Source organism: Culicoides brevitarsis, chromosome 1 (assembly GCF_036172545.1).
Source record: "Culicoides brevitarsis isolate CSIRO-B50_1 chromosome 1, AGI_CSIRO_Cbre_v1, whole genome shotgun sequence".
Classification (NCBI taxonomy): domain Eukaryota; kingdom Metazoa; phylum Arthropoda; class Insecta; order Diptera; family Ceratopogonidae; genus Culicoides; species Culicoides brevitarsis.
The window spans coordinates 17,462,359-17,487,190 of record NC_087085.1 but is presented as its reverse complement, the minus strand read 5'-3'; the positions used below and the strand labels follow the sequence as shown (position 1 = coordinate 17,487,190).

At 32.8% G+C, this 24,832-nt stretch overlaps 9 protein-coding genes, 1 long non-coding RNA gene and 1 other non-coding gene across 11 annotated transcripts; 4 read left to right on the top strand and 7 right to left on the bottom strand.

Annotated features, from left to right (window-relative positions):
• The first annotated feature begins 3,467 nt into the window (after nucleotides 1–3,467).
• On the top strand, nucleotides 3,468–3,539 carry Trnae-uuc (transfer RNA glutamic acid (anticodon UUC)). The gene has a single exon. It is a non-coding gene; the product is annotated as a tRNA-Glu (tRNA).
• Nucleotides 3,540–5,349: 1,810 nt separating this feature from the next.
• Nucleotides 5,350–7,438, bottom strand: LOC134836968 (uncharacterized). The gene is made up of 2 exons (XM_063852263.1): nucleotides 7,250–7,438; nucleotides 5,350–7,182 (listed from the first exon to the last, which is right to left on the bottom strand). Exons 1-2 carry the CDS (start codon nucleotides 7,406–7,408, stop codon nucleotides 6,121–6,123), a joined length of 1,221 nt encoding a protein of 406 aa, XP_063708333.1. The 5' UTR covers nucleotides 7,409–7,438; the 3' UTR covers nucleotides 5,350–6,120.
• Nucleotides 7,439–7,742: 304 nt separating this feature from the next.
• LOC134836872 (uncharacterized) lies at nucleotides 7,743–9,163 on the bottom strand. Its single transcript, XM_063852140.1, has 2 exons — nucleotides 8,960–9,163; nucleotides 7,743–8,907 (listed from the first exon to the last, which is right to left on the bottom strand). Exons 1-2 carry the CDS (start codon nucleotides 9,116–9,118, stop codon nucleotides 7,801–7,803), a joined length of 1,266 nt encoding a protein of 421 aa, XP_063708210.1. The 5' UTR covers nucleotides 9,119–9,163; the 3' UTR covers nucleotides 7,743–7,800.
• Nucleotides 9,164–9,453: 290 nt separating this feature from the next.
• LOC134837372 (leucine-rich repeat-containing protein 15-like) lies at nucleotides 9,454–10,266 on the bottom strand. The gene has a single exon (XM_063852743.1). The coding sequence runs from the start codon at nucleotides 10,264–10,266 to the stop codon at nucleotides 9,454–9,456; it is 813 nt and encodes a 270-aa protein (XP_063708813.1).
• A 582-nt stretch (nucleotides 10,267–10,848) lies between these two features.
• LOC134837371 (uncharacterized) lies at nucleotides 10,849–12,176 on the bottom strand. The gene has a single exon (XM_063852742.1). It carries the CDS (start codon nucleotides 12,118–12,120, stop codon nucleotides 10,849–10,851), a length of 1,272 nt encoding a protein of 423 aa, XP_063708812.1. The 5' UTR covers nucleotides 12,121–12,176.
• Nucleotides 12,177–12,955: 779 nt separating this feature from the next.
• Nucleotides 12,956–13,586, top strand: LOC134837370 (protein transport protein Sec61 subunit beta). The gene is made up of 2 exons (XM_063852741.1): nucleotides 12,956–13,021; nucleotides 13,284–13,586. Exons 1-2 carry the CDS (start codon nucleotides 12,956–12,958, stop codon nucleotides 13,584–13,586), a joined length of 369 nt encoding a protein of 122 aa, XP_063708811.1.
• Nucleotides 13,587–13,916: 330 nt separating this feature from the next.
• Nucleotides 13,917–16,338, bottom strand: LOC134827901 (mitochondrial-processing peptidase subunit alpha). Its single transcript, XM_063840773.1, has 3 exons — nucleotides 16,220–16,338; nucleotides 15,784–16,138; nucleotides 13,917–15,323 (listed from the first exon to the last, which is right to left on the bottom strand). The coding sequence occupies exons 1-3, from the start codon at nucleotides 16,273–16,275 to the stop codon at nucleotides 14,085–14,087; spliced, it is 1,650 nt and encodes a 549-aa protein (XP_063696843.1). The 5' UTR covers nucleotides 16,276–16,338; the 3' UTR covers nucleotides 13,917–14,084.
• On the top strand, nucleotides 16,257–16,730 carry LOC134827903 (uncharacterized). The gene is made up of 2 exons (XR_010161817.1): nucleotides 16,257–16,456; nucleotides 16,515–16,730. It is a non-coding gene; the product is annotated as an uncharacterized LOC134827903 (long non-coding RNA).
• Nucleotides 16,537–17,499, bottom strand: LOC134827902 (uncharacterized). The gene is made up of 3 exons (XM_063840774.1): nucleotides 17,296–17,499; nucleotides 16,785–17,241; nucleotides 16,537–16,730 (listed from the first exon to the last, which is right to left on the bottom strand). Exons 1-3 carry the CDS (start codon nucleotides 17,400–17,402, stop codon nucleotides 16,572–16,574), a joined length of 723 nt encoding a protein of 240 aa, XP_063696844.1. The 5' UTR covers nucleotides 17,403–17,499; the 3' UTR covers nucleotides 16,537–16,571.
• Nucleotides 17,500–17,751: 252 nt separating this feature from the next.
• LOC134837140 (DNA polymerase zeta subunit 2) lies at nucleotides 17,752–18,667 on the top strand. The gene is made up of 2 exons (XM_063852479.1): nucleotides 17,752–17,906; nucleotides 18,008–18,667. The coding sequence occupies exons 1-2, from the start codon at nucleotides 17,849–17,851 to the stop codon at nucleotides 18,613–18,615; spliced, it is 666 nt and encodes a 221-aa protein (XP_063708549.1). The 5' UTR covers nucleotides 17,752–17,848; the 3' UTR covers nucleotides 18,616–18,667.
• A 431-nt stretch (nucleotides 18,668–19,098) lies between these two features.
• Nucleotides 19,099–21,850, bottom strand: LOC134836886 (uncharacterized). The gene is made up of 3 exons (XM_063852157.1): nucleotides 21,554–21,850; nucleotides 20,084–20,766; nucleotides 19,099–20,023 (listed from the first exon to the last, which is right to left on the bottom strand). Exons 2-3 carry the CDS (start codon nucleotides 20,713–20,715, stop codon nucleotides 19,687–19,689), a joined length of 969 nt encoding a protein of 322 aa, XP_063708227.1. The 5' UTR covers nucleotides 20,716–20,766; nucleotides 21,554–21,850; the 3' UTR covers nucleotides 19,099–19,686.
• Nucleotides 21,851–24,832: the final 2,982 nt, after the last annotated feature.

Sequence of the window (24,832 nt, the reverse complement as noted above, 5' to 3'; positions counted from 1 at the left end):
TTTTGTTGGTGCTGCATTTATGTAATTAAATGGTCGAAAAAGAGACAATGAAAGGTGATGATGAGCAGTTGGTTCGTTAGAAGAGAGATTTTTTCCAGGAAATAGCCAAAAATCGACGTTTTGATGAAAGATTTATTTTATACTTTAAGACATGCTTTTGTGATATTCTAAAAGAAAAAGTTTAAATACAGAAAAAAATGAAGAATCTTTTTTTTACGTGCATAGGTCATTCCGTTAAAATGCGTCCTTTTCTGTTTCTAAAAATATAAATGCAAAAATTATAAATCATGAGAAAAATTCTGAAAAAAAAAAATAAAAACGTAAATAAATCAAAAATTTGTGGAAACTAAAAATAATTCGATATATTTTAATAAATTAAGTAAATGGTTATTTTAATTTTATTGATTCAAATTTAATTGTAATATTAAAATATTTTTAAAATATTAAATTCATTAAAAATATTTATTTTAATTTTTTTTAATCAATTAAAATTATTATTATTATTTTTTTTAAATTGTTATAAGTCTATATTAAAAAAAAGTTTAAGTTTAATTTTAGCTTAAAAAATTAAATTATTTTAAATAAAATTATTTTTTTTTATGCTATATTTAAAAGTTTGTGACAAATTTTTAAAGTCAAAATTGAAAAAAAAATAAAATTTACCAATTTTTTAATATTTTAATTATAATTATCGCATTATTCATTAATAATTTATGTAATTAATTAATAAATTTTAATTTTTTTTTCATAAGTCTTAAGATTTTTTTTTTAAATTCCAAATAAAAAATAATTTAAAGTTTGATTTCATTTGAATTTCAACTTAAAATAATTTCATTTAAATTAAAAAAAAAATAATCAAATAAAAATTTACTTTTTTTTAAAATAACTTTAATTTAAAAAACAAATTAAGAAAAAAATTAAAAACGCTGAAGTTAATATTTATTTCGGCCACTTCCAAAAATTTCGTTTACCAAAAAAAAAAAAAAAAAATTCGACCAAAAACATCAAACGGAAAATTCTATCCGTCTTAAAAGAGAAAACAAATAAATAAATAAAATCCTCTTCTTGTTCATCATCGCCCTCGTGTTTGTCCTTAGAACGCAAGAAAACCACAGATAGACGTCAAGCTACAAAAGAACCGACACAGAATAAGCCTTATTATTATTATTTTTGATGCCACATCTTTTTTATTTTATTTTTCGTAGGCTCAAAATATTTCCCCCCTTCTTGGTGCCCGAGATGCATTGTTTCTCATCAAAGTTGATCACATTTATTGCTTTGTGTTATCTTTTATATTTTCACCACAAAACATTATATTAATGTTATCTACATTTTCTTTTATTTTTCTCTTTCTTTTTTGAATGTTTGAACAATAAATATAAAAATGTGTGTGCGTCGTCGTCGTTGTTTCGTAAACGATGGAGCCTAAAAACCTTTTTGCCTGAACAAAGAAAGCAAAATATCATCTCTGACAAAGTAAAAGGAAGGGAAGTGGTAATGACAATTGTATCATCAAAGTCCTTTTTTCGCTTTCGTCTCTTTTGCTCTACTTTTTATTTACTTTCAAAGCCTTTACTTCCCTTCTTCATGAGCGACAATAGCGAGACTGACAGAAAAAGGGACTGGGTGCCTAGGTAAATATCACGCAAAATGATAAATAGTTCGTGGAGATGAAGCTTACGCAAATATTTCTGCCTTGAGCATATTTACACAATCAAGGTTTTGTGTCTCTCGGAGGTTGATTTGCAAGTCGTTTGAAGGAAATTCACGTCACAGCTGTCTTGGCTCCACGTGTGTTATTTAAAGATGAAACGTAATATTTGTTATTTGATCTTCGTTCCTCGATTTTTTTTTCATTTAACTTTTCAAATGCAATCCGATCGAATTTACATACATTTCAATAAACAACATTTTTCTATCCGAAATTTGTTGCGAAACTCGATGTGCTTTTTCCTGTTTATTCACTCTTTTTTTTTTCGTCGGGCATTATTATTTCGGGCGGAGGAGAGTGGGCAAGTTTCCTGGTTGTCTGGTCTGTAATTTATGCGAAAAAATTTTCAAACTCACCTAACACAGTCACAAATATAGTTTTTCTTTTTCACAGTGTCTGTGTGCATTCTTGAACAATGTCCCTCGTTTATCCACCACTAAAGAGCACATTCATGCAAAAAAAAAAAAAACCTAACACAGACGATGATGATTTTGATTACAGAGGACAGCAACAATGCAGAGAATCACTGTGTGCATGCCTTTTTCCTGTTTATGTGTTTATTTGTCTAGCATTTTGTTATGCTATATGTTTGGATTGCATGTGGAAATGGAAATTTTGAGGTATGGCAGTGGAAAAGTGGGATTAGGTATGTCATGAAATTTGTTTGATGTTCATTTTTCCTCTATTTAAGTTGATAGAAATCAATTGTGTCTATTGAAATTTAAAAAAAAAATATTTTTTTATAATTTGTATAAAAAAAAATAAGAAAATTTTCAAAAATTAACTTAAGTATAATAAAATAAATTAAAATAAATTAATTAATTAAATTATAAATTAAATTATTTAATTAATTAATTAAATTAATTAAATCAATTAAAATAAAATAGTTAATTTACAAATATTAAAATTATTGAAGAGCAAATAAGAATCTTAAAAAAAATTATTATTTAAATTTTATTTGATATTTATTTTAAACTTAAATTTTTTTCCTTCTTTTTTAATTTAAACTTAAAATTTTTTTTTTGTTATTATTTTTCTTAAAATATTTTAATTTTCAAAATTAAAAATGTTTCTTCAATCTTAAAAATCAAAAAACTAAAAAAAAATTTAAAATATTTAAAAAAAAAAATTAGAAAATTTTTAATAAGACCTTTTAAATTTTCTTTTTTTATATTTTGAAATTAATTTCAAATGATCAAATTTTAAAAGCAACAAGAGTGTTACTAAACGGATAAAAATGAAAAAAAAAATTTTTTTTCAACTTTTCGAAATTCATTCGGTACAAAAATTCAGAAAAAATTGAAATAAATTCCCGACCCAGCACCAAAAAATGTAAAGTCCTGTCGCTGCAAACTCATAAATGACGGATTGTAAATAAATAAATGATGACGTTGCAAAATGCTACCGCACCGTGCCTCATCGAGTTCCACACACACAAACATGGCAGAGATATCGCTAAGCATCAATTAAATATTCAAAATATGCAGTAAAACAATACCGAATTTGAAATTCAATTTAGTGGATTTTTCGGCGGACAAGCGGGCATTGATGCAACGGATATTGACTGCCAAATAAAACGAACAAATAAAGAAAGAAAGGTAAAATTATTTCAACGAATATCACGTATATGAGATTTCGGTGATAACTATTTTTATAAAAATCACTCAAAATTTGTAATCTTTTCATCGCATCATATGCAACGCTAAAAATAGACCTTCATAAATCTCTTGACGTCGTAACGACGTCTAAATATCTCTCCCATATTGTCTAGTGGTTAGGATATCCGGCTTTCACCCGGAAGGCCCGGGTTCGATTCCCGGTATGGGAAAATTTTTTTTCCTTACAAAAATCCAACAAAAATATATAACTTACCAGACGTCTCCATTTCATTACCGCAATCAGTGTGCCGAAAAGAATCAAATTATTTGATCATTATCACACCGCAAAAAAAAAATAAGGGAACGTTGTCCATTGAATTCCTAAAAGAATAAGGGAAATTTATACAGGAAGCCTCCCATAATGATACATGAACAAAGAAACGGGAAAAAATATGGAGAAAAACCATCTGTGTGAAGTGAATCAATTTGCCTAATTCAATCAACATTGTACAAGATTTTTCGCGCGCCACGTACAATAATGACCTAATTTGGTTCGTCCTCCCATTTTTCCATGTTTTATTTCGCACTTGTTTTATTTTTACCTTCGCTGATAAAAAAAATCCCAAAAAAAAACTTTTTCCATTCATTGCTGCTCATCTTTTTTCTTGTTGAACGCCAGCGACGACAGTCTTCTTTATTATTATCATATTCAAAAATAAATTTTATTTCGCATGTATAAATTTTTGCAAAAAAAAAACGACGAAGAGAGAAAAAGCCAGAGGTAACTTTCAATTTTATGAATTGAATCTGATACAACACGCAGTCGAACGTATAGACATCTGGCTAATTCCAAGTTTTTTTTTTTTTTTGAACATTTTTAGGTTTTTACATGACACACACACATTTCGAGGTGTATGAAATATGTAAGATGGCAAAAATACGATAAATTAGTTGGCCTGAGGCAAGGAAAATGGCGCAGTCCTTATGCGATACCGTATTGACACAATAAATCTTCACCCCGTTTTCTACTTTTTGCTTGTGTATGTGTGTCGTTGGATGACATTCTATTTTTCTTTTTAAAGGAATTTTTCTTGATTTTGTCTTTTGTTTGTGTGCGAAACGTTTCTGGGGAATGTACACTTGACTTGACTTGACAAACTAACACACTTTTAAGACTTTTTAATATGGATTGGTCGTTTGTTTGTTTTCCTCGAGTTTCTCTCGGGTGACGCATCCGGCGAGGATGGCGATTAAATTTTATTATTTTTTTCGTGAAGACGAAATTTTCAACTTTTCAATTAAAATTTCGTAAATATTTTTTTCCTTTGATTCGGAGAAAAAAGGGGAAATTTTCGGTACAACCCTAATAAAACAACAACAACAACAAAAATAAAGACATACAATTTCTAATAACAATAATAATAAAAATCTTCTTGAAAATTCATTGGGTTGCCTCAAACACGAAGCAGAACGAAGACACACAATGTTTATAATAATTCCTCTCTCCGTCTCTCTCCAGTTAAATATCAGCTTTTCTAAAATAAATAAACGACGACGACTACGACGAGGAAAGAAGGAAAAAGAAGATATTTTGTGCTAAAGGATACACAATAATTTTTTACGTGTACTCATCAATTTTGTCTTTCAGGTCAATGAGTTTCAATTGTGTGAACGATTTATCTGTTTCTCTGTGTGTATTTGTGTTTTAGCGATGAGTAGAGGGAAAAAAGACGCAACCAGCATGATTGAAGGAAAAGAAATAAAATTTAATATAATGAATGAGTACAAAAAATTTTGGAAATGAACGCAAAATTAGAACAAGAAACATGTTTCCGGCATGCGAATGCGATGGAATTTAATAAATTTTATCGAGCAAGACTTAAAAAATAAGTTGTTCAATTTAACAAAATAAAAAAATATGGATTGAGGAAATAATTAGAGAACCTTGACTTGAAAAAAAAATGTTTTAAAAAAAAATATCAAAAATTTTAAATTATTCATGCGAAAAATAATTTGAAGCATATCCGGTCGATTTTTCTATATCTACCAAAATACGATAAAAAGTCGCATCAGTTTTCATCTTAATGGCTATTTCTTAATTCTAATAATACATGTTTCTTAAAATTACTAGCAGACATTTCGTTCGAGTACACGCTACTAAAACGATTAAAGGACAAAGCACATCTATGAAAAATCTCTGATCCAGCAAACTCACTATCACAATGTCTCAGCTCAAAGAAGCGCTCGTGTCTCAAATTTCTTGTCGGTTGATGGCGTATCATTTTGGCTCGGAGCTCAGGACACTTAATGTTCTCACGTAGCAAGTTAAAAGCGAACATTACTTCAGCGAGTGTCCTACGATCTTCCAAAGAGGGCAAGTTTATGAAGGCCAACCTTGCATGGTAGTTAGGCAAGTGGTATGAAAACCATCCTAGTCCCCGAAGAGCGAATAGCAGGAATTGCTTTTGAATTGATTCGATCTTTTGTGCGTCTTGTTTTGTTGAAGGATTTTAATGTTTACTCTTTAAGAAATTTAAAATTTTATTGATGATTTTAATTCAGATCCACCGATTTTTGCAAGTGAGACGAATGAAAGTGATATAAAAAAAACTCCAGCGCCCTCAGTTGGACAGTAGCTTAAATTAGTTCCAATTTTTACCGCTTTCCGCTTTGATGGCGCCAAGCAGGATATGGACTTGAATTAGCAGATGGAAAGCTTTGAGAGGCGAACGACTGGTATTTTGTATTAAAGTAGAATTTTCAAATTTTCTATCGGTTTTTACATTTAAAAACTATTTCCATTAGCAACATTCAAAGCCATCTCGGAATTATTAGCATTTCAACGAGTTCCTCAACCGCTTCCAACATCCAATCACGAAATACTTTATCGGTCTCGATGAACGTTAACAAAATTGATCGATCCTCGGTAATAAATTTCCGGTAGTTGTCACCATCGTTGCGTAATTTTGCCATTTCCTCTGTTGGGAAGTAGGTGGTTTGAATGTAAATTGCTTTAATTAGTGCTCCAAAAAGCCGATAATGTTCACAAGAATCGACCAGATTGCCAAATGAAAGGAATTTATCCACATTCAAGTGATACTTTTGCAACGATGATGTGAGGCACTCGTGATAAAATTTCAAATTTTCCAAATAATACTTTTTTCGGTCGTTCATTCTTTGCAAGCAATGTAAGGCAAATAGAACATCAGCAGCTGGCGGCATGTATCGAACTTGTTGAAAGTCAACCAAAATACAATCTTGCGGATTTCCATCGTTATCGAACTTGAACATTAAATTATTTCTCCAAATATCACGATGACAAATAACTTTTTTGTATTTTTCTGGTGTTTCGTTTAAGAGTTCAAAAATTTTGTTTATCTCTCTTAAGAAGTTTTCCTCTATTAGTTTACAGATTTTTGAATCTTTTGCATATTTTGACTTTTCAAGGGCGATTTTCTTAATAGTATCGAACCCCATAGTGAGCCAAATATTATCAGAAATGAACATTACTTCCGAAAGTGGCTCTTTAAAGACATTTTCTAACGAATCTTTGAGAATTTCCTCTTCAAAATGGAAACAAGCAGCATGCATCTCCGCCAAAGCTTTCAAAACTAACTGAACATGACTTTGAGGAAAATTTGCTCGAGCTGGCATCAAAGAATATCCTTTCAAAGCCAAGTCATCTAGCACTAAAATATCTTTTCGATAGTAATAACTTCTTGGAACACTTTTCAAGTCGGGCATACGATCCAACATGTCAGAATAAATAACGGCTTCTTTGAGGAAAAGATTTGTTCGTTCAATGAATTCACGTTGTTCGCTGCCATCAGGGAGAGTTTTAACGAAAAAGTTCAAAGTTTCCGGTTTTGAGTCCTAAAAAATAATTTATTATTATTATTATTTTTTTTGTTATGAGTTTTTAGTGATATTAAGAGCTTACTATGGAAGCATCTACTCGCAACTTATGATAAGAACCGAGAAATCCTGTCAATTCTCCCTCTTTTTGCTTGAGAATCCATCGAACGTTTGTGATATTTTCTGATTTTGTCGCATTCTTTACAATAATTAAGACTTCTTCGTCACTTAGTAAATATTTCATGATGCGAATAAACAAAAATTAGAACCGCTTCGAACGAAATCCCGAAATAAACTGACTGAAGGTTGAATAAATTACATGACATAACTGGTCTTTCACACAAAAATTGAGATAACAAACACTTGATTTATTTAAATTTTGATTAAATTCGTACATTTAGCACGTGTTTAGACAAATTTTATTGTTCTTCCACTAAATTTTGAATAAAAAATTTCAATGTCAAGAGCATCTCTTCTGCTCAAATCCATTTTTTTCGAATTTTTCTTTTGTTTTTTGAATAAATTATTTTTTCTAGACTTCATGGCGCGCCGTTTTTTTATTTAAAAATTTAGTTCAATCTATTTTTGACCATTATAACCAGTAAATTTATTTGAATTTTGATCAGATTCGAACATTTAAACATTGTTAAGATCATTTTTATCACTCATTAACAGTTCAATCAACTCTTCGACAGCTTCAACCATCCAACTTTTGAAGAAATCATCAGTATCGATATATTTCACGAGCGTATCTCCACGATCGATCAATATAAATTGCCGGTAATCGTCATCGTTTGAATGAAATTTCTCAATTTCTCCTTCAGGCAAATGAGTCATTTGCAGAAAAATACATTTTAAAGTGGCTGCTATTACTTTAAAATGCTCAAATGTCTCCAAAAGTTCGGAAAATGACAAAATATCTGCAACATCTAACCCTAAGACCTTCAATGAATCTGTCAATTGCTCAAAATAATACTTGAGATTTTCATCAAAATCCATTTCTCTCTCCTTTCGTTGTTGCAACATTAGGAGAGTCATTGCTACATCAACACCTGGCGGTTGGTACGTCGCAATTTGATAATCGATCAAGGCACATTCAAGCGGATTACGGAAATCATCTTCATTTTTCTCATTTTTTCCAAATTTGAACATCAAATTATTTCGCCAAATATCACGATGGCAGAAAATTTTCGTAAATCTCTCCGGGCAATTATCTTTCATGGCATAAATTTTCGAGATAACGTTATCGAAATTATCTTCAAGCCATTTTACGTGTTGCGGGTCTTTTGAGAATCGAGTGCGACTCATTGCGATTGTCTTAATTGCTCTGACACCACAAGTAAACCACTCGTTTGTTTCAGTAATCGAGACTTCAAAGAAAATATCTTCATGAACTTCGTTCAAAGGCTTTTTTAAAACACTTTTTTCCAAATAAAAGCTATTGGCATGCAAGGTTGCCAAACATTTCAGCACCAACTGAACGTGAGACTTTGTGAACTGCTGACGTGGCGGCATTAATTGGAAATTTTCGAGTGTCAAGTCTTCCAGAACTAAAATATCTTTGCGACAGTAGTAAGGCTTCGGAGTCCATTTTGATGTTTTATGATTTGGCATGGAAGCTAATATCTTGGAATAAATGTCAGCTTCTTTTTGGAAGAGATTCATGCCATCCATGAACTCACTTTGTTGGGCACTTGCTGGAAGGGTCTTCACAAAATAGATTTTCGTCGCTGGTTGGCCATCCTACGAGAAGTTAAAAGTCTAAAAAATTAAAATTAAAAAAAAATAAACTTACGATGACAGCTTCAATTTTTAAACTGAAATATCCTCCGAGAAATCCCAGTAGAGCTCCTCCTTTCTCAGTTAAAGTCCAATTAACAACCGAAAAAGCTTTAGAGCCTTCAGAATTTTGTAAAATCTTTAAAATTTCCGAGTCATTTAAAATATTTGCCATTTTTTGAGTGTTGATTTGTTCAAGTTTAATTCAATACTGAATGCAACTTTATCTCTGAAACAACAATTTACGTGAGAGAAACACTCAGAGAGAATGCTGTTTGATAATATTTGAAGTCAGCTTAAATCAGGGGAGATTAGAAAAAGTTGACATTGATATAATTGATGTAAATTTATTTAAAAGTATCTCAGCTATTTATTTAATTTCATTTAGTTAATTATTTAGTCTAAGCGTTCGAAGATTTTAAGCACTTTCAAAATAAATTTTAAAAAACATTAATGGATAACGCTAAAATGAAAGGGAAATCTTTTTTTTAAATTAAATTAATTTTTTTTTTATTTTTCGAGACCAATTTCTTCACCTTTTTTCGAGAATAACGTATTCCATGTACTGTCTGGAACGCACTTAAAACCATCAATTGTGTCTGTTGTATAATTACGACTTTTAAATAAAATATAATCTTTAAACTCAATATTTTTGGAATTCAAAAAAATATTTGCTTCTCCAGCTCGAGAACAGGACACTTGATTGTCATTCCAGTATAAATCTGTGAGATTTGGACAAAATTCCACAATTTTTTCAACATCTAAATTCAGCAAGTCATTTGAATGCAACCAGATTGTTTCCAAATTTCGATTATTTCGTAAAATTTCTGGTGCAAAATGGGTTATGTCATTTCCGGATAAACTCAGAACCCTTAAGTTGTGCAAATCTTCAAACAAATTGTCATCGAGTTCTGTCAATTTATTAGAGTTAAGCCAAATTTTCTCCAAATTTGTCAATCCCTTGAAGGTATTTGGATGTAATTTTTTGATACGATTATCAAAGAGATTCAAAGTCTTTAAATTTGTGCACCGATGAAAAGCATTTTCCGCTACTTCTTCAATTTTGATGGAATCCATAAGTAAGTATTCTAACTTCGAAAAAGTGTTGCAAATATTATCATACAAAATTGGAATTACACTTGATTCAAAATCAATGTTATAAACTGATTCCTGATTATCCGCCGTTGGTTGCCACTCGTAATCGGACAAGGTCAAGTTTATTCCAGAAAAAGTACAAGCTCCTAATCTACATCTTTGAGGATTAATTGAGTCTCCCGAACAAGTTGAAATAATAAAAGCGAGAATAATGAGCTTAAGCTTCATTTTGTTGTGAAATCTGAACAGAAACTGAATCTGAAAGCAACATTCGATTTGATTTTATATTTAGGATGTTCGATATTCTTATCAATTCATCGAATATAAAAATCTATTAATTGTGAATAATTCCACAACTAATCGTGAGGTCAAAATGAGGGCTAAATTTAGATGTTACAATAAGGTAGAATTTCAAGTTTTTCAGGGGCGCAATTTCAGAATGTGCATTGGGGCGACATTTTCGAATGTGTTGGGATAAATTTGACAATGTGCATTGAGAAACCAGTTCAAAATGTGATTTTGGACAAAATATAAGAAGTTTGGGGAAAATTTGCATGCGTTAATGCACATTCTGAACTTTTGTCCCAATGCACATTTTAAACTAATGCCCCAGTGCACAATCGAATATTTTTCTTATTGGACAATTAAAAATTTTGTCCCAATGTACATTCAAAAATATGAACCCAATGCACATTCTCAAGTTAACCCCAATAAATATACGAAAATATGGCGCGAAACATGGATTTTTTAAAGTGTAAAAAGATCACTGAAATTGAATTTCATTTGAAACGAATTTATTTACCTTAAAATTTAATGTATTAAAGTAATTTCAATTAGTTCTTCGACAGCTTCAATCATCCAGTTACGAAAATATTCATCTGTATCGATGTAATGCAAAATTGTCTCCGTTCGGTCTACTGCAATAAACTTCCTGTACGCATCAGCATTTTTATGAATATCATCGATAACTCCTTTGGGCAAATGGGTCATTGGCAGAAAAACTCCCTTTAGTACAGCTCCAAGTAATTGAAAATGCTCACAAGTCCTCCAAAGTTCCTCAAATGGAAAAATGCTCTCGATATCGAGTCCAAAGTGCGCCAAAGCATCTTTCATGCATTCGTAATAGTGTGAAATGTGTGCGTCATACCGAGATTTTCGATCATTATTTCTTTGAAGTAAATACAGGAGCATCAGGATATCGACTGCTGGAGGCAAATAACGCGCAATTTGAAAGTCAATTAACACAGCTTCAAGTGGTGCATTGTAATTTAAGGTTTCTTCGTCGTCTTCGGACCTCGCAAACTTGTACATTAAATTATTGCGCCACAGATCTCGATGAGAAATGACACATAAAAAGTCTGGAGGAATTAATTCGTTGTCGACCATGTCAAAAACGACGTTCATGGCATCATAAAATTTCTTTTTGATCGTTTCTGCCATATATTTGTATCTGGTACGTTGAAGGGCGACTTGTTCAATTGCTTTTAATCCCGTTCGGAACCAATTATTTCTTCGTGCAACCGTCACTTCATACAACATTCCGTCATAAATGTCATTTAAAGGTTTTTTCACGACATTTTTCTCGAAATTTATGCTGCTAGCGTGCATCATAGCCAACGATTTGAGAGCAACTTTCATATGATCATCCGTAAATTCAATTTCAGGAGGTAAAAGATGAAAATCCTTCACAGACAAGTCCTCAAGCACAAGTAAATCATCTCGAGCGTAATAACATTCCGGACTCCAGTGCGATTTTTCGTCATATTTTGGCATTTCGTTGAGAACATTCACATACAAATGCACTTCTTTTCGTAAAACTCCAATTTCTTCAACGAATCTTCTGTCTTTGGCACGAAATGGTAAAGTTTTTATGAAAAATGATTCATTCACGATTTGGTCGTTGTCGATTTTTGCTTTAATTGTTAGTTTTAAATGCTCTCCAAGAAAGCCGGTTACTTCTTCGCTCAATGTTGAGGTTCCCCATTCGAGTACAGTGACGTTTGATGTCTCGGGAACATCTTTGCAAACACTTATTATTTCCAAGACTTCGTCGTCCGTTAGAATTTCGGTGATTTCCGCCATTTTATCCAATAAGATACCTATTTTTACGACTTTTTTGTGTGACTAACAAGTGTCTACTGTTTTTGATGAAAGTCTGATGAGAACTGATGAGTTTGTTTGTGCAGTAAATAGTCGTACGTTATCAAAAATGAATAATTTAAAAATAAACTTATGGTGACCATGCGAATTTTTGTACTATTTTTTTCAAAAATTTAAATATTTTTTTAATAAAATTTAATTAAAATAATTACATTTTTTTAATTTTTTAAAATTTTTAAAATAAATTTTGCAGTAAAAGAACTTGAGCGTATTTTAAAAATTTTTTTTTTGAATAAAATTATACCTTCGAAAAAATTAAATTTTACAAAAGGTTAAATAAAAAAAATAATAATTTTATTATATTATTATTAAATAAAAAATAATAAATTAAATTTTAAAAAATAATTAATTTTTAAATTAAATCAAATTTTTTATGACTTCGAACAAAAGGACTTAAGCGTATTTTCTTATATAAAAAAAAACATAAAAAAAAACATAAAAAAAATTAGATTAAAAAAAATTTTGAAAAAAATGTTAAACAAAATTTTCATAATTTTTAATGAACTTTTTGTTTTATCACGTTTAAACTTTTGTCAAACCCTTTCATAAAAAATTTTATTATTTATTTTATTAAATTTTCAATTTATTTATTTATTTTTCAATTTATTAAATTTGCAATTTATTAAAATATTTTCTTATTTTCTTTAATTTTTAATATTTAAATTTTTTTTTAATTCTTAAGCTTTAATTTTACGGACAGACACTAAAAACCCATCGAGAGCTATTTTTCATTCCTTTTGTGAATGCCTTTCACAAAATGTCAAACAAAACGTCAAATTCAGCAAACGTCATCATTGTCATTCGCCTTGCTACGTGGACGCGAGTAAGTTGTTCGTCTCGCAGTTTTTCGATTAAAAACACAATTTTCACACAATTTCTCTTAAATTAACCACTAAAAACATCAATTAAAAACAAAATGGTACGTAAAGTCATTAAAGATCTCAAAAAATTTCCATAAAATCATCAAAAAATTCACATAAACCGATTTCACGAGTTCATCGTCTTCCACGTCATTATTTTTGTTCCAATCACTTTCAAAATAATTTTTTAACATAAAATTTCCTTTCTTTTTGTCTCATTTTTAGCCTGCACCCGCAAGTTCTACGAGTGTCGGAGCCGGAAGTCGGTCTCCCTCGAAAATGACTGCTGCACGTCCCGCAGGCGCTGGAGCCAGCAACTTGAAGCAGAGAAAAACAACGAGCAGCAGCAGTACGACGGCAGCACGCAGTGGTCGCGGAACGGGAGCCGGCACCGGAGGCATGTGGCGTTTCTACACCGACGACTCGCCCGGCATCAAAGTTGGACCTGTGCCCGTTTTGGTCATGTCTTTGTTGTTCATTGCGTCAGTCTTCATGTTGCACATCTGGGGAAAATACACAAGAGCCTAAATTCGATTCGATGATGACGTTTGACACATTTTTTACTCATAATTGATTTAATTTAACAACAACAACAAAAAAAAGTTTATTTAAAAAAAACAGAGATAAGGGATAATTCGCAAATATATTTAAAGAGTTTGTCGTGTCGACATTTTTGTGTTAAGTGCATTTTTTCTCGTTAATGACATTTTCATAAAGAGTAATTAAGCTGCCGCAGACCATTCCTAATCACTTTTGTCATAAAAGTTAAAAAAAAAATCATCAACAAAAATGGGACTGGCAAATTGGAGGTCATTATTTGTGTGAATGATCAAAAATTTAAATAAAAAAAAATAAAAATAATTTCAAAAAAATTTAATTTTTCTATTTCTATTTGAAAAAAAGTCATGCCAAAGTTACAATATTTATTATTTTTTCTCATTTTCTCAACAATTCTTCATAAATTTTGCTTATCAACTAAAATCATCATATAATAAGTGAACTTTCGTCGGGAGAATCTCTTCAAATTTACCTGAAAAGCGACAATCTCTTATTGCCTGGCAAACGTCCCTCATTATCCAACAAGCCAGCTTGCAGGTCTTTAATTTCCGGCAGTCCCTTAATTTGTCCCCGAGCTGCCAAAGCTGGCGGCGATGCAAGTAATCGACGTGCTACTCGAATAATATCTTCCGCCTGAATCTTTTCGATTTCCTGTATAAAGTATTCCGGTCGTTTTCGTTCGCCCGTCGACAAAACTTGACGCCCAATGTCTTCGAAAACCACGGGACGACTTTCCAAATTCATCAGAAGCATCGACTGGAGTTGCGTTTTGGCGCGTCTCAACTCTTGTGTGCCGGGTTGCGTTGCCATCGTGACTAGTTCTTTGGTAATGACTTCGACCATGTTGCGAACGTGCGTTGGAGGAGCAGAAGCGTGAATGCAAAAAAGTCCCGTATCGCCATAAGCGTGATTATAAGCAGTTGCCGAGTACATCCAATGGTAGCGATTAAGAACATTTGTGTAAAGTCGTGTGTACATTCCCTTTCCGGGACCTCCGGCAGAAAATGATCCACCGCCACCCATCATGATGTTCAAAACGCACGCCGCCACAAAATCTTTATCCTGATGCGAACATCCCTCCAATCCGATTACAATGTGTGACAGCTCTGGCAAACCAACGGCAGCATAAACGGGAATTTCGCATTCTTCGACTTTCAAACCGCCCGTATATTGAGCCAAACTTCCGTCAACAAGGCTTGCCCCGCGATTTACCACAGTTTCCGTCTCCCATGTCGCTTTCTGGTCCACAAAGTACTTTTCCACAACTTTTACGAATTCATCGTGATCCACGCCGACACCGGCAACTACCATGCGATTTGGTGTGTGATGATGCTTCAAGTACGACAACAACATGTTCCGGTCAATCTTAGTGGAATTACTCTCCGGACACAATTTCGGCAAACCAAGCGTGTTATCACGAAAAGCAGCGGCATGAATCATATCCATCAAGATCGGTTCCTGCTCGGGACGCATATTTAAGGATTCCAGTTCGAATAAAATTGATTGGCGCGCGTAATCGATCTCTTCCGCTTGAAGCTGTGGGCGTAAAACGACATCAGCCATGACTTTTGTGACAGTATCCAAGCCCCGACTATCCGCACTGGCAGCGTAAATGAAGGTATCGCGGGAACTTTGACAATCACAAATGCCTCCGTGCTTCTCGAGTTCCTTCAAAATGACATCTTTTTCGGGGAAACCTTGCGTTGACTGAAAAAAAAAATTTTTTTTATTAAAATTTTATGAAATCGATCAAAATGAAACTTTTTTAAGAATCGAAAATCGAATGGGACAGGAAAAAAATTAAAAATCTCTTGAAAAATGACAATTTTTAAGGAAATTTTTCTAACTTTTTAATAATTTTCATGAAATTTTTTTAAAAAATTTAATTTTTTAGTATCAAAAATCGTATTTAAACATGAGTGTTCTTCTCTAAAAATATTTTCATAAAATTAATCAGTTTATTTTTTAATTTTTTGGCATTCAAGAAATCTTAATTTTTAACTTGAAAAGATTTTTAAAAAAATTTAAATTGCAAATTAAAGCTTAAAGTAGATTTTTTAAAAATCATTGAAAACTTTCAAAAATTGTAAGAAATTTCGTCAATTATGGACCAAATTTTTGAGTTTTTTTCGAAGCAGCCAAAGTTAAAATATTTTTTTTCTCTTACATGAAACGCCAATTTCTCCAAAAAATGCGAAACGCCACTCGGATAAGCGACTTCATACCGCGGTCCCGACTCAATCACGACACCGATCGTACAAAATTGCCCAAATTTCTTTTCCGACGCAACTTTCAGGCCATTCGACAATGTGGTGACTCGTGTTTGATTTTGGTCACCAGTGTTCGAGGCATATTGCACGGGAGGCAAATCAGGAACGGGATCCGTAAGCGGCGGAAACGGAGTCACAATCTCTTTGGATGGCATGTTGACGGTGGAAACATCAGGTCCCGCACTCGCTTTGCCGCTGTTATCATTGTTGTTTTGTCGCAAAATCGATGTCGTGCTCAATCTACGCCAAATGCTGGAAATTCAATTTTTCACAGAAATCGGATAAAAATCAATTAATACGAGAGAAAAATAGAGCTGCGATGACGTTACTTACTTGCTGTTACGAATTATGGCGTGTGACAGTGCTTTTAAATCTAATTTAAGTGCCATTTTGATATTTTTGTCGATTACAAAACACCGCAATGGATTGCGACAGAAATTGTGGATTGGTATGTCTCATGGGAAATCGTACAGAAAATGTCAAAAACGCGTTCTGTACGGCAGGCGAATTCGATAATAACAAAAAATATACGATGCCGATCAAAAAAATTTAAATTTCGGGACAAATAAGGTAACTTTGGTTAATTTTCTGTCTCCAATTGTGCCTAAAATTTACTAAGATCTTTTAGAAATGCTTTGAGGCCTTCTGCAAGAGCTGAGGAATCATCTTAAAGTAACTTCCCTTCTTAAAGTATCTTTTTATTTAAATTTTTGGTCTTTTTAAGTACAATGTAAATGATGTAAAAGCATCCGAGCCAACTTATGACGATGGTAATTGGTAAAACAAATTTGTACGAATAAATATTTCCAGCTGGAATTAGGACACTCAATGTCGTTGGTTCATTCTAAAAACAAAAAATCATCAATTTCAGTAATTTTTTGTCAAATTTTCAACTTACAATGAACTCCAATGGCTTCCAGAGACAAACATCAATCTCCTTAATTTTATCATAGTCCGTAATGTTCGAACTATCTCGACATGGAAACTCTTCCTCTACAGATTTTGTGCTTTTTTGCGCTTCTTGCGACTCACACCGCACATACAACTCCGGACTGTGAATCTCGACACGAACAAATTTCATGTCTGTCGGTTGCTGATACCGAAAATGTATCGGAAGCGAGATATTTACTGCTTTTCGTACATCGCCAAAGATGTACATTTGAAAATGGAATGACTTAATTGCAGGAATTTCCACGTCCATGTAGACGGGCACGTAAGTTTCGATCTTTTTGAGTCGCTTGAGGTCATTTAGTTGGTCTGTGTTGACAAAAATCGCTGCCGGGAGATTCTGCACAAGAATAAACTCGCATGGTTGGCGATTGAATCCGGCAAATCCTAAGCGGTATTGGAGTTCTCTAAAGATTAGATATGGGTTAGTGAAAAATTTGAAGAAAATTTAAAAGACAAACCTGTGAAATCCGGCATTTTTCACGAAAAAGTCGAGAGATGAGCTTATCGTGGGTTCACTGGAGACAACAACACTCAAGAGAGCCAATAAAATGCCAATTAATATCATTTTTGTGATAAAATACTGAGTCTTTGGTAAGTTTTTCACATAAATTTGATATTTTTTTGTTGCTACATTCTTATCTTTGCCGAAAATTAACGATTTGTTTTTATGGCGAATTCGATTAACGAAAATCGCAGATGGCGCTGGCGTCCTTATCAATTACATTCGTCTCAAAACTAGTTCCAATTTTTGACGCACATCCGTTTTGGTGGCTCCAACCAGGATATTGACAACGTGCCTGTAGCGCCATCTGGCGACTTATCACTTTCATTCGTCTCAAAATTAGTTCCAATTTTTGACGCACATCCGTTTTGGTGGCTCCAACCAGGATATTGACAACGTGCCTGTAGCGCCTTCTACGCCTGTCAAATAACAACTTCGCAAATAGTCATCAATTTTCCCATTTTTTCCGTTTTTTAAAGAGCAAAGAGACGCGACTTGAGTGAAAAAAGATGCCAGTTATTGGCGTGAAACGAGATGAGCTCTTCAAGGCACTCGGCAAGACTTACAGTAAGTAAAAATTGCTTCCCGAGTTTAGTTTTTCACCATGTCAGGTAATTTTTAGCTCTAGTTTCAACGAAATTAATTTCTTATTATTAATAATTTTATAGTTTCAATTGATGCCATCATCGAATGCCTCGAGGTTTTCGTCCACACAGTCCTTTACGTGCGCAAATTGTATCCCGATGAGATTTTTAGACGACGAAAAATCTATGGAGTTCCCATTTTTGTCTCAATTTATCCAGCATTGAACGAATATCTCGTGATGGTTCTCAAAACTGCCAAATACCTCCTCACAGAACAAAAGTTGGAAAAGTTGGAGATTGTTTTTTATCGCAACACAGACGCCGGCGAGCATCGTCTCGAAAGTTATTGTGTCGAATTTGATGTTTTTAGTCAGAGCAGAAGAAACGAAAAAGATGTACATTTGTACGATTTTGAAGATGTCGCTCGAAAGTCTCTTTTGCAACTTGAGGACCGGATAAGGGGTGTCGGGAAATTGCCATCAAATGCGAAATTCAAGTTGTTATTGCACACGACACGAACGGCGTACTTGAGTTTGAATGAAAAGCCAGATCTTTGTGAGTTTTTGTGGTTTCGAGATGATGCGCCAACAGAAAGTCAAAAGAAAGCTATTGTCGAGCAGAAGGAAATTTTGCCGTTGACTGCAGTGGAACGAATTGGAATGCAAATGTATTTGGAAAGGAGCTGTGATTAAAAATTTTGTTAAGGGGATCTTTGTTTAATAAAGTTAAATTTTTTAAAAACTAGATTGGAAGAGATTTTAAGAGATTTTTTGTGATAATGGTAACATTTTTTAAAAATTCAGTGAAAGATCCCAAAATAGGCATTCAAAATTCAAAAAAGTGAACAAGTTAAATAATTTTCATTCTTAAATTGAGCTCCTAAAAAATTATGAAAATATCAATTTTTCAAGAAATTTTTTAACTAATGGTTATTTACTAAATTTTTTGGATAATTAGCTGAATATTTCTTATTAAATTAAACGCCCCTAAAAAAAGAAATCTCACACTTTCAAACAGAATTCTGATAAGAAGTCAAAAATCCATAGCTTTTATTTGGTAAAATATTTTTGAGAATAAACCTTCTAAAAACAACAAAACACCAAAGAAATAAAACTCACATTTTAATTTTGTCAAGCATTGAATAATATTTATTTATTAATATTCCATTTTTCTCGTGAATAATATCTGTAAATACATACTTTTTATAGATTTTTGTTGTAAGAGTAACAATAATTTGCATACATTAGAGTGGTTTAGAGAGATAAGTGCGGATATAGTAGATATTAGAGATATAGATTCAACTTGTGTGATAGTTTAATATTTGTGTCAAAGTATTCGAAAAGTCACTACATAAAAGTTTCAGAGTTGTTTAAAGTGTGTTTTGTTTGCGAAAAATTACCATCTATCACTACATAAACATATTTATCTTAAAATAATCCTAACTCAAGTATAATCCAATTTGCATTCCTCTAGAAAAAAAACATATCAGAGTATCTTGCGCTATCCTTATTTCGTGTCATCTAATGTCGATTAATTCTCTAATTATTTAGTTTTTTGGATAAAATATTTTTTTTACTCGGTTAAAATAGATATTTATCTTATTAATGCTATATTATACCTTCACCATATAAGAAATAATAATAGTAGAAGTAAAATTTTTAATTTTTGTCAGATTCATTCAGGATAACTGAGGATTCTTTGCCATCATCTGCCTTTTCATCCTTCGCAGGATCTTTCTCAGGATTATCCTGGCGCTCCTTTTCTCAGTTATCGGCTGACATCTCGCCTATATCATTGTTTATATGGAGAAGCTGCTTGACAAAATCAAAATCAGACATACAGTCTGCCGCTAATTTAAGCAATGCCATTAAATCATCGAGCTCGAAGCGTAACTGTGGCGCTAAGCATTCCAAATGTTGCATTACGGATGCGGGGATGCGCGTTGCATCAGCTAAGATAGAGAAGAGTTGTTTCGACTTGACACTTTGTCCGTTTGCGGTGTCGTAAAAGATGGTGAAATGGGCATCTGCGGGATTAAGTGCGATGGGGAAGTAAATTCCAGCACAAACGCGTCCTTTGCCATCACGCGAAAGAAGAGATCTGTTCATGAAAGATGCAAAAATTAGTTTAAATTCAATTAAAAAGCTAAAAATTTCTTACCGAAAGTTGTAAACCAAATTACGTCGTACCGTTACATCAATTGCCGTCATGTAAGGACGTTCAACGTACACCAAAGAAGTTTCCAACTTTTGTTTTCCAGCTCGCATTGTCCGTTCACGCCATTCAATAAACGAATCGCTATCCTCATTAAACACATACGAATATTCCCGTTTGCATGCTGGCTCATCAGATTGCGTAAACCATCCAGTGTGCGGATAAACGTGATCTTGCATTACCGTCACTGCACGCGCAACGTGATAACCTGGATCCAAGATGAGCATTCCATCACGTCCTGCAACGTTGATTTTCATCGCCACCAAGGCATGTTCCTTCTCGAGACTAAAAGCTGCAATTTCGATTTGTTGTTCCTCGCAATGCTCCACGTAGCCAGGAACATCTTCGACAGCTTCTTCGCACGAAACGAGATAAAAGAGTTCGGCGATTTCGGGATAAACGTCGGAAATGCGCGAGATGATTTCCATGCCTAAACTGACGCACATGTGGTGACGACGATTGACGGGGGGAACGTACTTTTGGAAGAATCGACGTAGGTTCTTGGCGTTGGATTGCTTGAAGGATTGATAGAAATCGAGGAAATTGTGGACAGTGTCGTAGTGAGTTTCTTCGATCATGCGTTGCAACAAAAGTTCAATCTGGCCTACAATGTCTTCGTATTGCCAGATCTGAAAAATTATTTTTAGAAAATTTATTTACATTAAAAATTTTAGAAATTTAAATTTAAAAATTAAAAAAAAATTTAAAGAAAATTTAAAGGAAAACAGGGCTGCAAAAGCTTATGACTTAAACTAAAGCTTAAGTTTAATTCAAAAAAAAAATTAAATGAATTAAATTAAGACTTTAGAAAAAATTAAAATAAGTAAAAAAAATTCTTTGAACTAAGGCTTCTCCAAATTTTTTTTTATTTTATGCCCCATTTAACCCAATTTAATGAGGCAAAATAAAAAAAGAAGTTCAAAATTTCATCAAAATTGACAATTTTTGGGCCCTTTTCCATATTTTTTTCAAGAAATTTAAAAAAAAAAAATTATAAATATATTCGATTTTGAAGAATTTTTGTATTACAAAACGAAATTTCTTCGCTAAAAATATTTTCAAAAAAAATATTTTTCAAAATTGAATTTTTTTGTCTAAATTTTTGACTTGCAATATTTTGAGATCAATTTTAAATTATCAAATATCAATATTTTGTTAAAAATAGTTAAAATTTTGTCCTTTTTTATGAAAAATTATTTCAAAACTTTTTTTTTATCTACGCCCTATTTTTAAAAAAGTTTTTTGGAACAATAACATCGAAAAAAATGTAGAACCTTTAGGCCTAATTTTGAAAAAAACCATCTTTTGAATTTTTCTAAAAAAATTCAAACTTGAGTGACTTTTACTTAAGTTTAAGTCAAAAAGCTCTAACTTAACAAGTTTTGGAGTTCTAAAGAAAAAAAATTGAAAACTTACATTCTCCACTGTCAAAACCTTCTTCGGTTCTGACTTCCATTTCGGGAGTGGCAACGGAAGCTGTATCTGCCACGCGCCAACAGTTTGCTCGAACGCTGCTAAATTATAGCCGTCCTCGGTAAGCCACTTGTTTTTGGCGTGGTTCTTGCCCTTGACGGCTGTAGCAGCAGCAACGGCAAAGGCCGTTGCCTTTGCGACACGTTTTGTCACATCACTGTGACGTTCAGGGTCAGTCAATCCATTGTTTCGTGATTGCGCAGACCCCTGGCCGAAGCCATAAGTGATACCATGTTCAGGATTTTCGAGTCAACTTGGCCATTCGGCGCCCCAACGACCAACCGTTGGTACATAGTCACCGGATGCACCGCCATCTGCGTGCAATTCCAGTGGCAAATGAGCAAAATCACCGCCTTTTACTGCCGGATCAATTGTGCAGCCGACACCAGGTGAAAATAAGAAGATAGTCGCAGTACTCAGAGACGAGTTCCGGCCCTTGTTACAGAAGCTCGGTTCTTCCCCTATTTGTCTTTGTAATTTTTCACGCTCTGCAATGGAAAGAGAAAACTTATTAATATCACGTAGAAAATTGTCTCGAATGTCACAATAATATCCTCAAGCAATAATATCACACGCCAATCATGAGTTTCATAACACAATCAACGACAAACGAAAACGAAAGTAAATTAGATTTAATAGACAAGACACGTTTTGTCGCGCAGAGACACATTAAAGGTCATTAATTTTAATGCTTTCATGCACCGGACGTCCCCATCAACAAGAACAACAATATTATCACGAATTGAGTCACCGACAAAACTCTCCAAAAAACGTAAAAAAAATTCTTGGACATATTTCAAGCGAACTCTTGGCACCACTTTTCATGAATAAATTGCATCGTTGACGTCGTCGTCGCATTTGGCAAAAATGGGTCTGCTCGAAATAGAACACACAAAAATTTGCATGTTTTAACATTTTACCTTTGGAAGCGAAATTTTTGTCTGATGTTTCATCATTAAAAAAATGCAATTTTTTGATTGAGTCGTCAGAAAAAAATATTTGGACAACTTTTTAAAAAAAATACCATTAAAAATTTTTGTTTACAAATGTTGACAAATGACCGACAAAAAAGTGAATTCGTTCAAGCGGTGAATAACACCTTCGAAATTTATATTTTTTATTTTGGCAGGAGGAAAATTTTTTTGCATGGCAACATTCAATTATGTTTTTTTTTGTTCATTAATGTTGACCAACATAACAATTGCCAAATTTATTTAAAAAATAATTAATTGTTATTTTTTTATAAAAATATTTACACTTTTTTAATTTATTAAAAAAAGAAATGCAAATTTCTTTTGACGCAAACCTTGTTTGTTTATGCCAAAATTTAAATAGATTGTTCCTTTTTTTGTCGTTTTTGCGCAGTTGTCTTAATTATACCTTATCTCGAGACAAAAAGGGATTAATAAAATTTTAAACATAAAATGATTATTTCAAAATTAATTACAAAGCTTCCAATTTTGATTAAAATATGAATGAAGAAAATTTCCGTTATTAAGTTATCATTATATAAATTAAATTATTTCTCCTAAAATTCCGTTTGCCAATTTTGTTGTTATTGTTCGAGCACCTGTGACAAAATTCCGTACAAGTCGTTGGAATTTCATAAAATTTATCGTTCGTTCCTCTCTCTTGCCAAAACATTTTTAGCTATTTATTAATGTTAATGGATGTTAAATTATGGAAATTCACGTTATTTAGATCAAAGTCTCGCTCGTTGTTTATTTTGAAGACGACACAAAAAAAAATATAATAAATTTTGTCTGTGTTTAATTTATGGAAGTAAACGTGTTTGTTTGTTCGTTATCAAAGACTCTTCATAAATTTCGTGGATCACGTGAACTGCCATGATTCTTCCATTCATGCGTTGACCTTTGAGATTGTGACGTATGAATTAAACGGGTAAACGAACGTTTTCCAAGAACCAGGCGCGTAGCGTCATAGGGTGCTGGAGGGGGCCGTGCCCCCCCAGAAATTTCAAATTTCAAAGGAAATTTTCAGAATCTGAGGGGCAAAAAAAAATTTTGTTCTGTGTGCCCCCCCAAAAATTTTCGGCTAGCTACGCTACTGCCAAGAACACATAGCTGTGTTTGTGTCTGTGGGCCAGAAATGAATCATTTTTTAAAGATAATTAATAATAATTGAGAGAATGAAGTCATTTTATAACGTTATTTAATGAAGAATGAGGAAACTAGGGGCATCGATTGTGATGTAAATTTCATTCTTAAGCGATTATGTAAGAATTTCTAGTGAATTAATTCAATTTAAAAGAAGAAATTCTCGTTTTTCAAGTGATTTTTAGCTCAAATCCTCAAATTAAATAAAACAAGATTTTTTTTAATTTAAAAAACTGACCTATCCTAATAAATCAAACTAACTGTAGAATCTCGGTTGCCACACATTTGCTGCTCTAACGCTCAAACATCAGTCTATAATTATTTTTTTATTACAAATACATAATAATAATTACGGATGTATGTGACTGAGTAACAAATACACCATTGAAACAAAGAAAAATCGTTCCACTCACATCCGTCGCTGCCCACAATTCAAAAAAAAAAATTATGGAATGACGATCTTTTTCTTCGCTTTGTGACATTCGACGAAAAAAATATTAAAATTTTTTAATTTGATTTTTTTTAGGTACTTACCCATACAACGGCCTAAGCCCAGAAAATAAAAAGTTGTTGGCCTCCTACTTTCGAATAGGTTGCCAAAAAATAAAATAAAATAAACGAAAGAGTTTTCTGGTTCGCTTTTAGGAAATCTGCCTCCTCTTGTGGTCCTTCTTCGAGAATCCGGTGAAAATCGAAGTTTACTTGCTCAAACGTCGACGAAAAAAATTAAAAAATGTCTTTTAAAATAATTTTTTTTAACTCTCTTTTTTTTTGTTCAATTGTTCGTTGAGATTGAATCACTGACGATCCTCACTCACTAAAAGTTCACTAACAACTGACTTGTAATTAGTGTAAGTCTTGCACGCTATATATAGAATTTCGGTCTCTCTTGCACTCGTACAACTCGATCGGTCTTTACTGGTATTTGTGCACATTTAACACGATGCAGTGTGATCGCGATAGAATTCAATAGACACGAACAGGAAAAAAATTGTAAACAAAGTGCTAGAGAGCGTAAATAACTGGTTTTTTTTATAGGTGTCTGTGTACTTTGTTGACCGAAATTGAGGTCTTTTGTGTTAATTTTTGCTGTAAAAAGGATCGT